At 48.0% G+C, this 15110-nt stretch overlaps 1 protein-coding gene across 1 annotated transcript in view; it reads left to right on the top strand.

The window, feature by feature from the left end:
* Positions 1–15110, top strand: part of LOC148474191 (unconventional myosin-Ig-like) — a 320570-nt gene that overhangs the window by 152157 nt on the left and 153303 nt on the right. Inside the window, exon 10 of the mRNA XM_088458971.1 lies at positions 5768–5922. Coding sequence (XP_088315097.1) covers positions 5768–5922 — 155 coding nt within the window. The remainder of the gene's footprint in view (positions 1–5767; positions 5923–15110) is intronic.

Here is a 15110-nt window from a genome sequence, read left to right as displayed (position 1 = left end):
ACCCCCCCAGTGCCTAACATCCCCTCCCGCAGCCTAACTCTGACCCTCCCAGTGCCTAACATCCCCTCCCACAGCCTAACTCTGACCCTCCCAGTACCTAACATCCCCTCCCGCAGCCTAACTCTGACCCTTCCTCCCGCAGCCTAACCCTAACCCCCCCAGTGCCTAACATCCCCTCCCGCAGCCTAACTCTGACCCTCCCAGTGCCTAACCTCCCCTCCCGCAGCCTAACTCTGACCCTCCCAGTGCCTAACATCCCCTCCCGCAGCCTAACTCTGACCCTTCCTCCCGCAGCCTAACCCTAACCCCCCCAGTGCCTAACATCCCCTCCCGCAGCCTAACTCTGACCCTCCCAGTGCCTAACATCCCCTCCCGCAGCCTAACTCTGACCCTCCCAGTGCCTAACCTCCCCTCCCGCAGCCTAACTCTGACCCTTCCTCCCGCAGGCTAACCTCCCCTAACTTCCCCAGTGCCTAACCTCCCCTCATAGATCAGATGTATATTCCTATAGGTTCTACCCTGGTCACTGTCAGAGCCAAGTTAGACTCTGGGTATCCTCCCCAGTCCCTCGGCTGGGAGTCACAGGGAATGCCATGCTGATGGACGCTGCTCTCCATCCAGGGGTTGTATTGTGGGATAATTCCTGTGACTAGAACGAAGCAGCGCAGCGATTAATCTCTCCAGACACCGACCAATCACATCCTGGCACAGAAACACAGGAGGATGGAGGCTTACTGCAAATGTCACCTGTAATCTCGGGCTGAGTCCGGGGGGCACCATCCACAAGGAAAAAATCTGAACCTGCGTTGCTGAAATATTTGGGGAAGGATCCAGCATTCAGTGAAAACACAGAGACTTCCTGATGGATTCCCCTGGGGGTAACACTGCAGGAAACCGTGTTATTCTCTATATCAGGTGTACATCTCTCTCGGAGGGCTGGCAATGGTGATCTCTGCAGGATAATGCCTGGGAGATATAGAGAGGCCTCTGCCCCAGCAGTATAGCAGTTATTACAGCATCTATTCACTTAGAGGCCCACATTTTTAAGCAGCGGGGAGGTTGGGGTGTCGCCTTTTAAATTATTGCTGCTATAAATCTACGGGCTAAATCGCAGAAATCGCGCTGATGTCTGCGACTTGCAGACTATTACATTTGGGCCACAGTCAGGGAGTCATAGCGGTGTGGGAATGTTACGGGGGGCAAAGCTCCTGTAAGAAATTACGAGAAGGAACAGAGGGCCTGATTCAGAACCGGATGCTAAACCACGGACGGATGCTATGGCCGATAATCGCCCACTTGCGCATGCGTTTGCGTCAACATGCGCATGCGCGAGTCACTGACTGCGCTCTGGAATTGTGCGCTCGTAGTACACAGAGTGGACGCTAATTTGAGTGACAGCGCCGTTTGTGGGTGGTAACAGGGGAAGGTGCTTGTGAATGGGGGAGTGGTGCTGCGAACGCAGGCGTGTGTGGGCGTCTAAACAGCGTTTTGTGGGTGTGCGTAATTAGCATAGAAGCATCATTGTGCACGTCACTTGGTTGTATTTTAGACAGCAGTGATTGCGGTGCTTGCGGTGGGGTAGGGTCTACCTCAGGCGCTGCGTTCAGCTCAGATGGTTCTCAATGGTTCCGATTAATCATACAATTCCCGGAGATGACGTGTGCTACGAAAGAAAGGTGGGCGTCTTTATACCGGCGTGCGTTCGCTCTGCCGTCGCTCTCTAAGGCATAGAGGGCGTCCTTATACCAGACAGTGCGATATCGGCATTTGCACACCCGGCCCCTTTCGACTGCGTGAGAGCGCAGCGGGGCGTCCGGGTCTGAATCGACCGCAGAGCTTGCTTAAAGGAGGAACCTATATTTTTATCCTCATTTCAGTCTTATATACAGTACGCCCTGTAAAACGCAGACATTGGATATCCGATCTACGCTTATATCCATAAACATGCATTATACCTGTCACCTGGATTCCTATGTAAAGGTTAAATTAAATATTATTCTACCATCTATAAATAATTGTATTACACCCCATCTCATTAGTTGTGTATCTAATACACGCTGGGCGTGATCATGACTTGCACGCACTGCCTACGCCAAACACAGCGGAGCGATGCGTTTCCACTGCACACTCGTCTCACCGCACACGCATCCTGATTGTTAGTGCACAGAGTCGCAGTACTGATTCAGGCCAAACTTACCTACTGTACCAGAAGTGCCGGGGTACCGTGGCTCACCAAGCTAAGCCTAAAGCTGGAGTCTTCCTACTCTACCAGAAGTGCCGGGGTACCGTGGCTCACCAAGCTAAGCCTAAAGCTGGAGTCTTCCTACTCTACCAGAAGTGCCGGGGTACCGTGGCTCACCAAGCTAAGCCTAAAGCTGGAGTCTTCCTACTCTACCAGAAGTGCCGGGGCACCGTGGCTCACCAAGCTAAGCCTAAAGCTGGAGTCTTACTACTCTACCAGAAGTGTCCTGGGGTACCGTGGCTCACCAAGCTAAGCCTAAAGCTGGAGTCTTCCTACTCTACCAGAAGTACCGGGGCACCGTGGCTCACCAAGCTAAGCCTAAACCTGGAGTCTTCCTACTCTACCAGAAGTGCCGGGGCACCATGGCTCACTAAGCTAAGCCTAAAGCTGGAGTCTTCCTACTCTACCAGAAGTGCCGGGGCACCATGGCTCACCAAGCTAAGCCTAAAGCTGGAGTCTTCCTACTCTACCAGAAGTGCGGGCACAGTGGCTCACCAAGCTAAGCCTAAAGCTGGAGTCTTCCTACTCTACCAGAAGTGCGGGCACCGTGGCTCACCAAGCTAAGCCTAAAGCTGGAGTCTTCCTACTCTACCAGAAGTGCCGGGGCGCCGTGGCTCACCAAGCTAAGCCTAAAGCCGGAGTCTTCCTACTGTACCAGAAGTTCTGGGGTACCGTAGCTCACCAAGCTAAGCCTAAAGCTGGAGTCTTCCTACTCTACCAGAAGTGCCGGGGCACCATGGCTCACCAAGCTAAGCCTAAAGCTGGAGTCTTCCTACTCTACCAGAAGTGCCGGGGCACCATGGCTCACCAAGCTAAGCCTAAAGCTGGAGTCTTCCTACTCTACCAGAAGTGCCGGGGCACCGTGGCTCACCAAGCTAAGCCTAAAGCTGGAGTCTTCCTACTCTACAAGAAGTGCGGGCACCGTGGCTCACCAAGCTAAGCCTAAAGCCGGAGTCTTCCTACTCTACCAGAAGTGACGGGGCACCATGGCTCACCAAGCTAAGCCTAAAGCTGGAGTCTTCCTACAGTACCAGAAGTTCTGGGGCACCGTGGCTCGCCAAGCTAAGCCTAAAGCCGGAGTCTTCCTACTCTACCAGAAGTGCTGGCACCGTGGCTCACAAAGCTAAGCCTAAAGCTGGAGTCTTCCTACTCTACCAGAGGTGACGGGGCACCGTGGCACCGTGGCTCACCAAGCTGAGCCTAAAGCAGGAGTCTTCCTACTCTACCAGAAGTGCCGGGGCACCGTGGCTCACCAAGCTGAGCCTAAAGCTGGAGTCTTCCTACAGTACCAGAAGTTCCGGGGCACCGTGGCTCACCAAGCTAAGCCTAAAGCTGGAGTCTTCCTACTCTACAAGAAGTGCGGGCACCGTGGCACCGTGGCTCACCAAGCTGAGCCTAAAGCAGGAGTCTTCCTACTCTACCAGAAGTGCCGGGGCACCGTGGCTCACCAAGCTGAGCCTAAAGCTGGAGTCTTCCTACAGTACCAGAAGTTCTGGGGCACCGTGGCTCGCCAAGCTAAGCCTAAAGCCGGAGTCTTCCTACTCTACCAGAAGTGCTGGCACCGTGGCTCACAAAGCTAAGCCTAAAGCTGGAGTCTTCCTACTCTACCAGAAGTTCTGTGGCACCGCTCCCGGCACCCTGCAAGAGTAGGCAAGTCCCCCGGAATGGCTGCCGCCCCCCTGTGCGCGCCGCAAAAGTAGGCGGTCTGGTCTGGGGGTGCAATGATGCGATTCGCACTGAATCGCGGTATCGTACCCCATACCCCAACCCATACATGCCGACGTTTCACTCCCTCCTTCTGGGAGGGAGCTGTCGGGCTTTCTTGGCGGGGGGTGAGTCACGGCAAAAAGGGGGCGTGGCCCGGCTGTGACGTGCATTTTGGGGCGGAGCATGGGGGCGTGTCATCGCGATCGCTCCACTCCCTCTTTACAATGCCGGTTTTAAAGGCATTGTGAGGCAGGGGGCGGGGCCGTGATGACGTGATTCAGCGCGAATCGCGTCACTGGCCCCTCCGCTGCCGGGATTTTTATAGTAAGTGCAGGGGGGGAGGCGGACGTGTCGCTGATCGCGGGAGGCTTGCCTGCTTTCCCGGGAGGTCGGGAGCGGCACCTGATTTTCGGGAGGCTCCCGACCAAATCAGGAGGGTAGGCAAGTATGCCCCAACCCCTGCTTTATAGTGCCGGTAATATCGGCATTATAAAGCAGGGGGCGGCACCGTGATGACACAATCATGTTGGCACACCCCCACTCCGCCTACTTAAACCGACCCAACCCTCCCTGCTCCCAGAGGGGCTTGCCAAAATGTCAGAGTGTATGATTCACACAGCGATAAGCAAAGTAAATAGACAGCACTTTGCTACACGACTCTCTTTGCTCCCAGATCATTCAAACATGAGGTACAGTAGCAAGAAAGCTCCTGCAGATTTACCAAATGACTACAATTACGTCTGCACAATGCAGTCTATAAAAAGCACTTTTCCTTACAGGATATAAGAACCTTTATACAAGCGATATCTACGTAATAGGGGTACCACAACTCTGCACAAGTGTTTTACAGAATCATTGCATATTGACTAACCCTTGGCTGATTGCATTGTTTTCGTTGTTTTGCTGTGCACAGTATTATTATTATTTATTTATATGGCGCCACAAGGGTTCCGCAGCGCCTTACATAGTACATAAACAAATGAAAAACAAGAAAAAACGTTATTAACAGTACAACCAACACAGGACAAATACATGATTAAGGGGTCTATTTACTAAGCAGTGTTAGGAGACAGAGTGAAAAGTGATAAGGTACCAGCCAATCAGCTCCCAACTGTAATTTTTCAAACACAGGCTGTGAGATGGCAGTTGGGAGCTGATTGGCTGGCACCTTATCACTTTCTTATCACTTTTCACTCTGTCTCCTAACACTGCTTAGTAACTAGACCCCTAATACATTACTACATAACACTTAAATAAGCAGCATGGTGTCAGCAACCAAGGGTTAGGTGCTGTTGTAAATTAAAGTAGGAGTAAGTGAGGGAGAAACACATGAGGGAAGAGGGCCCTGCTCGTGAGAGCTTACATTCTATGTATGTCAATTAATAAATGTTTATGTTGTAAAATACCCCACAGTATACAATATATACGACATTTGAATGATTTATTTATACCAGGATAGAGGGAACGCTTGGTAAAACCTTGTCCAACAGGCAGCTTGCGATATAAAGGCGCAGCGCAGGTTTCTAACATTCTCAAGTAAGAAAACAAAATGTTGGGAGGCGTGCCAATGGCGCGGCTTAATGCGCACAGCGATGGATTAGCACCTCAGCGGCGGCGTCTCAGTAGGAAGAACATTGGCCACGGCATTAGCAAAGAGACGCAGTTGTGGCTGCCGCAAAAGACTCAGGTACGGCTGCAGCAGCTTCCACCTCTGAATCAGGCGCTCATTGTTTTTTTGCAAGGTTATGACTATGAGGTGGCGCCATTCTGTCCTTCCCATGTCAATCACGCTGACCCCTCTTATCTGCCATTCCTCAGGTGACCGGAATGAGCCTCTCCGGAGGCTGGGACCAGCTGGTGGTCATACACACCCAGAAGCAGGACGATATGGTCTTCTGTCTGCACAGGATGGAGCCGGCCAACCAGAGTCGTGTCGGGGAGCTGGTGGGGACCCTTATGCATCACTTCAAATCGTAAGTGTCCCCTGGCTCTCATATTCTGTATGTTGTAACGCACGGCAACCTGCACTCCATACTTGTCTACTTTTGAAAAAGCATTTCAGGGAGATTGTGAAAGCAGCACCTATGAGCGCAGAGTTAAAGTAGGCGTGTACTGCTACATCTGAGGGGTGTGTCATACATGTGACGGGCGTGTACTGCTACATCTGAGGGGTGTGTCATACATGTGACAGGCGTGTACTGCTACATCTGAGGGGCGTGTCATACATGTGACGGGCGTGTACTGCTACATCTGAGGGGCGTGTCATACATGTGATGGGCGTGTACTGCTACATCTGAGGGGCGTGTCATACATGTGATGGGCGTGTACTGCTACATCTGAGGGGCGTGTCATACATGTGATGGGCGTGTACTGCTACATCTGAGGGGCGTGTCATAATACTGACTTACATCCATATGTACATGAGCCCCAAAGCAGTTAGTAAGATCTACTTGTTGATGAAAACACTGATACTTATCAGAAAATGCATGTAGCCATAGGGATCATTGCTTATAATAACCAATGTAGGGAAATGATACTAATGATCCCATATGAATGTATATATCTCTGTTTTGTATTAATATAACATCTTCATAATTGAGGTAAGGTGCAATCAGGGAGATTGCTGCACTCTTCAGGGAGACAGGGAGATTGCTACTATTTCAGGGAGTCTCCCTGACAATCAGGGAGAGTTGGCAAGTATGCTGCACTCTCATGTACACAATGGGCCTGACGCTGAGCTTGCAGAGCGTATCTTGCTTGTTATCGCTGCAGAACCAGGTGTACGCATGTACAGGTGACGCAGAGTCCTATACATTTCAGGAGGCGTCACTGGACAGTGACGCAGCGTTCTCATGCGACGGCAGAACCGTGGGCTATGCAAACCTGGATGTAAGCGTAGATCTGCCTGTTTCTAGGCGTATCATTTGCACCAAGTACAATCACACTAAGGGGCGTATTCAATTAGAAGCGAAAAGTCCGTTTCCGCGATACTTTTTGCGGATTACGTAATTTTCGCCGGTTTCAAATTATCCCCATATTCAATTTGTCTGACTTTTCGCTGGTGCGAAAAGTTTGCGCCTTACAACCAGCTGAAAAGTTTCACCAATGTATACCCGGCGGAGAAATGTGCAGAATCGGGGTTTTGGGGTGCAAAATTGCGGCAACCCCCCTAAACACTTTTTACACCCCCCTTGATGCTAATTGCGTAAAAAATGCAAAAAAAAGAACCCACAAAAGACACCCCAACAAAAAAAGCACTTTGAAAAATGGGCAAAAAAAAAAAAATCAAATTGGGGGTACAAAATAAAAAACTAGCGAAGTAGACTTTGGGGGGGTCTAGAAGTACGGGGGAGGTGTATTTTTTATTGCAGGTGATGGCTAAAGGTGCGTTTTTGGTGCTTTTTAATGCTTGCCTTTAGCAACTTTAATATATGCTTGCACCCATCTTCATGAACCCCAAATTTGATGTGACTACTTATTTCCCCTCCCAAAAAAAATTCTTCACCCGTTCCAAAGACGCTAAATAGCACCGATTGAGACCATTCAAAGAACCCAAATACCTTCAGCAGGGCTAAACGGGGGTACCCATAGTGAACCCCCATGTCAGTGCACCTTTTGGGGGGGTTGATTTCCCCAAAAACAACAGGACTTTTCGCCTGTTTGCTTTTCACCGGGTCCCGTTTTCGCCGATTTCAAATTGGATACGTGGGGACGCGCGCGATACTTTTTTCGCACCTGAAACCAGCGATGACGGCGAAAAATCCGGCTACGGACTTTTCGCTTCTAACTGAATATGGGCCTAACCATACAGATGGGAGGCGCGCACACCGCAATACCCGCAGAGCTCTGCATAGCGGGCAATATGTGCTTTTAGCTCCGAGCGCGCAGTGCGGGGGGCATATACAGCGGCTTTGCCTTCAGTGCAGACTTAGGCACAATTTGCGCACTCTAGTACAGGACAGCCACGTCCTATACAGAATACCAGGTATAAAAACGCTATTATAAACCAGACGCACATTTTATAATACGCGCGTCACACAATGCAACGCGGGAACAGATAATAAAGCAGACACGCCCGCTACTGTGTCACATGCTGCGCACAGCGGTCACCCGTCACACCCATAAGGATTATCAGCCCCCCTCAAACTGGGACACGCGCTGCTATCTTGTAGTTACTCCACCTACAGCCATATGCCACTGAGTGGCCTGTTCCTGCCTGTAGATCTCCCTTCCAGTGCACAGAACACTAAGGCTGAGACAGTACGGTGTCTGTGTATCTGGAAATGAAGAGGTTAAAGCAGACGTGTGCCTGCGTTGGCAGATAAAACACATTTCTGCTAATCACAGGCTGAAATCATTCTGGATTGGAATAATTAACACTTTTCCAGACCGCCTCACTCATCATGATCAGAGCGCGAGCGGGGGGGGCCGGGGGAGGCTCCATCTGAGTTTAGATGTTCAGCCTAATTACTAACGTGATTGGTTGGATGAGGGAGAGAGTGTAACCTGTAGTCCCTCTGGCAAAATGCACTTTACTGTGATTATTATTTCCCATCAAACCCTTTGGGCAAAATTTACTAAGCGGCAGGTTCTAAAGCCCGGCGGTGTGGTGGTGGTTTGGCTGCTGTTTTGCTGTCCGCAGATTTACTAAGGCCAAAACCGCTGCAAAAGCGCCACAAAACCGCTGTGAAAACACATTTTAGAAGAGAATAGAACCATTTAGAAACCGCTGCAAAACCGCTTACCAAACCCCCGGGGTTTAGAACCCGCCATCAAACCGCCACCAAACCATCAGGGTTTAGAAGCCGCCGCTTAGTAAATGTTGCGTCATTGGTGTCACTACACACATCTCAGGTCATGTGACTGTGGTGGTCCCCGCAGCATATGGGGTTCCTGAAGGAACGCCTGCCGTTTGTGGGCGACCCTACTGACATCACTCTAATAGAGCAGGAAGCTCAGTGGGACTTACGGGAACGAGACCCTACCGCAAGGGTCTCGTCGCAAGCCCGATGGTCGCGATGGTCACCCACAGCTTAGCGAGCAGCCAGGAGGCCGGTTCCAAAAAAAAAAGCGCCCGCCCTGATTCAGAGCGAGCGCTCACTTTTTGCGAGCGCCTCTGAATCAGGCCCTGTGTTCTGTATATTATACTGGACCTCAGGGACTGGGCTCTGTTTTTTATGATGGACACCAGGGCCTGGGCTCTGTATGTTATAATGGAGATCAGGGACTGGGTTCTGTATGTTATACTAGACACCAAAGATTGTCCTCTGTATATTATACTGGACTCCGGAGATAGCGCTCTGTATATTATAATGGATGCCAGGGACTGGGCTCTGTATATTATAATGGAGATCGGGGACTGGGTTCTGTATGTTATACTAGACACCAAAGATTGTCCTCTGTATATTATACTGGACTCCGGAGATAGCGCTCTGTATATTATAATGGATGCCAGGGACTGGGCTCTGTATATTATAATGGTTGCCAGGGATTGGGCTCTGTATATTATACTGGACGCCAGGGACTGGGCTCTGTATATTATACTGGACGCCAGGTACTGGGCTCTGTATATTATACTGGACACCAGGGACTGGGCTCTGCATATTATACTGGACGCCAGGGACTGGGTTCTGTATATTATACTGGATGCCAGGGACTGGGTTCTGTATATTTATAATGGACACTAGAGATTGTGGTCTGTATATTATATTGGATGCCACGGACTGTGTTCTGTATATTATAATGGACACCAGAGATTGTCCTCTGTATATTATAATGGACACTGGAGATTGCGCTCTGTATATTATAATGGATGCCAGGGACTGGGCTCTGTATATTATAATGGAGATCGGGGACTGGGTTCTGTATGTTATACTAGACACCAAAGATTGTCCTCTGTATATTATACTGGACTCCGGAGATAGCGCTCTGTATATTATAATGGATGCCAGGGACTGGGCTCTGTATATTATAATGGTTGCCAGGGATTGGGCTCTGTATATTATACTGGACGCCAGGGACTGGGCTCTGTATATTATACTGGACGCCAGGTACTGGGCTCTGTATATTATACTGGACACCAGGGACTGGGCTCTGCATATTATACTGGACGCCAGGGACTGGGTTCTGTATATTATACTGGATGCCAGGGACTGGGTTCTGTATATTTATAATGGACACTAGAGATTGTGGTCTGTATATTATATTGGATGCCACGGACTGTGTTCTGTATATTATAATGGACACCAGAGATTGTCCTCTGTATATTATAATGGACACTGGAGATTGTGGTCTGTATATTATACTGGATGCCAGGGACTGTGTTCTGTATATTATAATGGACACCAGAGATTGTCCTCGGTATATTATAATGGACTGGAGATTGTGGTCTGTATATTATACTGGATGCCAGGGACTGGGTTCTGTATATTATAATGGACACCAGAGACTGTCCTCTGTATATTATAATGGACACTAGAGATTGTCCTCAGTATATTATAATGGACACTAGAGATTGTGGTCTGTATATTATACTGGATGCCAGGGACTGGGTTCTGTATATTATAATGGACACCAGACATTGTCCTCTGTATATTATAATGGACACTAGAGATTGTACTCTGTATATTATAATGGACACTAGAGATTGTGCTCTGTATATTATAATGGACACTAGAGATTGTGGTCTGTATATTGTACTGGATGCCACGGACTGGGTTCTGTATATTATAATGGACACTAGAGATTGTGGTCTGTATATTATACTGGATGCCAGGGACTGGGTTCTGTATATTATAATGGACACCAGAGATTGTCCTCTGTATATTATAATGGACACTAGAGATTGTGGTCTGTATATTATACTGGATGCCAAGGACTGGGTTCTGTATATTATAATGGACACCAGAGATTGTGGTCAGTATATTATAATGGACACTAGAGATTGTGGTCTGTATATTATAGTGGACACCAGAGATTGTCCTCGGTATATTATAATAATGGACACCAGTGATTGTGCTCTGTATATTATAATGGACACTAGAGATTGTGGTCTGTATATTATACTGGATACCAGGGACTGGGTTCTGTATATTATAATGGACACCAGAGATTGTGGTCTGTATATTATAATGGACACTAGAGATTGTCCTCGGTATATTATACTGGATACCAGGGACTGGGTTCTGTATATTATAATGGACACCAGAGATTGTCCTCTGTATATTATAATGGACACTAGAGATTGTGGTCTGTATATTATACTGGATGCCAGGGACTGGGTTCTGTATATTATAATGGACACCAGAGATTGTGGTCTGTATATTATAATGGACACCAGAGATTGTCCTCGGTATATTATTTATAATGGACACCAGAGATTGTCCTCTGTATATTATAATGGATGCCAGGGACTGGGTTCTGTATATTATAATGGACACCAGAGATTGTGGTCTGTATATTATAATGGACACCAGAGATTGTCCTCGGTATATTATTTATAATGGACACCAGAGATTGTCCTCTGTATATTATACTGGATGCCAGGGACTGGGCTCTGTATATTATACTGGATGCCAGGGATTGTGGTCTGTATATTATAATGGACACCAAGGATTGTGGTCTGTATATTATAATGGACACCAGGGATTGTCCTCTGTATATTATACTGGATGCCAGGGACTGGGTTCTGTATATTATACTGGATGCCAGGGACTGGGTTCTGTATATTATACTGGATGCCAGGGACTGGGTTCCAGTCAAACAATAACAATCAGAACACAAACCATCAGGGTAGTTACTGTAGGTACAGTGAGCACCTTGTATCAGTCCCCAGCATCAGATAAAGTCATCGCCATCAGGTGTCAGATTCCAGCATGGAAATATTTACAGGAAAGGCATTTCTGTTACAAATTGCGTGCATGAATGGAGTTCTGACCAGAAAGACCTCCTAATCCCATGCTACTGAAATAAAAAAATATTTAAATATAAAGGATAACATGAGAGGAATGCTCTGCAACACAGGAATGACGCAGATCTGGCTGGTTTATTATTTTATATAGACTAAATACAAAGATGTACCTGGGCTGGGGCAGAAAGTTAGAGGGAGCTAATAGGTACCAGGGGCAGGTTCTGTCATACAGCAGAAATACATATATGTTCCTCTCCATACTGTATATAAGGGGTCTGTGTGATGTGCTGCAGCTGATATAGTCACACTGTGCTGCTGTAAGAAGGAAGAGCTGGTGATTCTGCATGAAATCTGCCCAGCAACACTACTAACAGCCTGTGACAGGGCAGAGCACTGCGGAGCGCAGCGTATAGCTATATACAGCAGCCAGGGATTGTGGGAGCTGCTGCATGTGCTGTATTATACACAGAGTCCCAGGCACTGTACGCAGACAGCACTACTTCCCCGCCATTCAGTGCCATGGTATACTGATCCTTTCCGTTATGTGACCCATGCCAGCGCCAGCATTCAGTATACACTCATCTCTTGTGCGCATGACATAATTTCCAGGGACTGCCCCAAGTATATGCTCCTGGGAGCTTTTACCATCATTGTTTTATTAGCGAGCTGTTGAATGCAGTTCTCAGTACTGACAGCATCTCTTGTTGGGTGTAAGTCTCAGTATATGTTAGTATTGGGCATGTAGGGATAGCTGTGTCACGCACCTTCTCCCCTCTGGTATGCTGGGTGTAAGTCTCAGTATATGTTATTATTGGGTATGTAGGGATAGCTGTGTCACTCACCTTCTCCCCTCTGGTATCCTGGGTGTAAGTCTCAGTATATGTTATTATTGGGTATGTAGGGATAGCTGTGTCACTCACCTTCTCCCCTCTGGTATGCTGGGTGTAAGTCTCAGTATATGTTAGTATTGGGTATGTAGGGATAGATGTGTCACGCACCTTCTCCCCTCTGGTATGCTGGGTGTAAGTCTCAGTATATGTTAGTATTGGGTATGTAGGGATAGCTGTGTCACTCACCTTCTCCCCTCTGGTATGCTGGGTGTAAGTCTCAGTATATGTTATTATTGGGTATGTAGGGATAGCTGTGTCACTCACCTTCTCCCCTCTGGTATGCTGGGTGTAAGTCTCAGTATATGTTAGTATTGGGTATGTAGGGATAGCTGTGTCACTCACCTTCTCCCCTCTGGTATGCTGGGTGTAAGTCTCAGTATATGTTAGTATTGGGTATGTAGGGATAGCTGTGTCACTCACCTTCTCCCCTCTGGTATGCTGGGTGTAAGTCTCAGTATATGTTATTATTGGGTATGTAGGGATAGCTGTGTCACTCACCCTCTCCCCTCTGGTATGCTGGGTGTAAGTCTCAGTATATGTTATTATTGGGTATGTAGGGATAGCTGTGTCACGCACCTTCTCCCCTCTGGTATGCTGGGTGTAAGTCTCAGTATATGTTATTATTGGGTATGTAGGGATAGATGTGTCACTCACCTTCTCCCCTCTGGTATGCTGGGTGTAAGTCTCAGTATATGTTATTATTGGGTATGTAGGGATAGCTGTGTCACTCACCTTCTCCCCTCTGGTATGCTTTGTGTAAGTCTCAGTATATGTTAGTATTGGGTATGTAGGGATAGCTGTGTCACTCACCTTCTCCCCTCTGGTATGCTGGGTGTAAGTCTCAGTATATGTTAGTATTGGGCATGTAGGGATAGATGTGTCACTCACCTTCTCCCCTCTGGTATGCTGGGTGTAAGTCTCAGTATATGTTATTATTGGGTATGTAGGGATAGCTGTGTCACTCACCTTCTCCCCTCTGGTATGCTGGGTGTAAGTCTCAGTATATGTTATTATTGGGTATGTAGGGATAGCTGTGTCACTCACCTTCTCCCCTCTGGAATGCTGGGTGTAAGTTTCAGTATATGTTAGTATTGGGCATGTAGGGATAGATGTGTCACGCACCTTCTCCCCTCTGGTATGCTGGGTGTAAGTCTCAGTATATGTTATTATTGGGTATGTAGGGATAGCTGTGTCACGCACCTTCTCCCCTCTGGTATGCTGGGTGTAAGTCTCAGTATATGTTATTATTGGGTATGTAGGGATAGATGTGTCACGCACCTTCTCCCCTCTGGTATGCTGGGTGTAAGTCTCAGTATATGTTAGTATTGGGTATGTAGGGATAGCTGTGTCACTCACCTTCTCCCCTCTGGTATGCTGGGTGTAAGTCTCAGTATATGTTATTATTGGGTATGTAGGGATAGCTGTGTCACTCACCTTCTCCCCTCTGGTATGCTGGGTGTAAGTCTCAGTTTATGTTATTATTGGGTATGTAGGGATAGCTGTGTCACTCACCTTCTGCCCTCTGGTATGCTGGGTGTAAGTCTCAGTATATGTTATTATTGGGTATGTAGGGATAGCTGTGTCACTCACCCTCTCCCCTCTGGTATGCTGGGTGTAAGTCTCAGTATATGTTATTATTGGGTATGTAGGGATAGCTGTGTCATGCACCTTCTCCCCTCTGGTATGCTGGGTGTAAGTCTCAGTATCTGTTTTTATTGGGTATGTAGGGATAGCTGTGTCACTCACCCTCTCCCCTCTGGTATGCTTTGTGTAAGTCTCAGTATATGTTATTATTGGGTATGTAGGGATAGCTGTGTCACTCACCCTCTCCCCTCTGGTATGCTTTGTGTAAGTCTCAGTATCTGTTATTATTGGGCATGTAGGGATAGCTGTGTCACTCACCTTCTCCCCTCTGGTATGCTGGGTGTAAGTCTCAGTATCTGTTATTATTGGGCATGTAGGGATAGCTGTGTCACGCACCTTCTCCCCTCTGGTATGCTGGGTGTAAGTCTCAGTATATGTTATTATTGGGTATATAGGGATAGATGTGTCACTCACCTTCTCCCCTCTGGTATGCTGGGTGTAAGTCTCAGTATCTGTTATTATTGGGTATGTAGGGATAGCTGTGTCACGCACCTTCTCCCCTCTGGTATGCTGGGTGTAAGTCTCAGTATATGTTATTATTGGGTATATAGGGATAGATGTGTCACTCACCTTCTCCCCTCTGGTATGCTGGGTGTAAGTCTCAGTATCTGTTATTATTGGGTATGTAGGGATAGCTGTGTCACGCACCTTCTCCCCTCTGGTATGCTGGGTGTAAGTCTCAGTATATGTTATTATTGGGTATGTAGGGATAGCTGTG

The sequence above is a fragment of the Taudactylus pleione genome, unplaced genomic scaffold (assembly GCF_031769625.1).
Source record: "Taudactylus pleione unplaced genomic scaffold, aTauple2 ptg000883l, whole genome shotgun sequence".
Lineage (NCBI taxonomy): Eukaryota > Metazoa > Chordata > Amphibia > Anura > Myobatrachidae > Taudactylus > Taudactylus pleione.
This window is presented reverse-complemented; position numbering and strand designations above follow the sequence as displayed.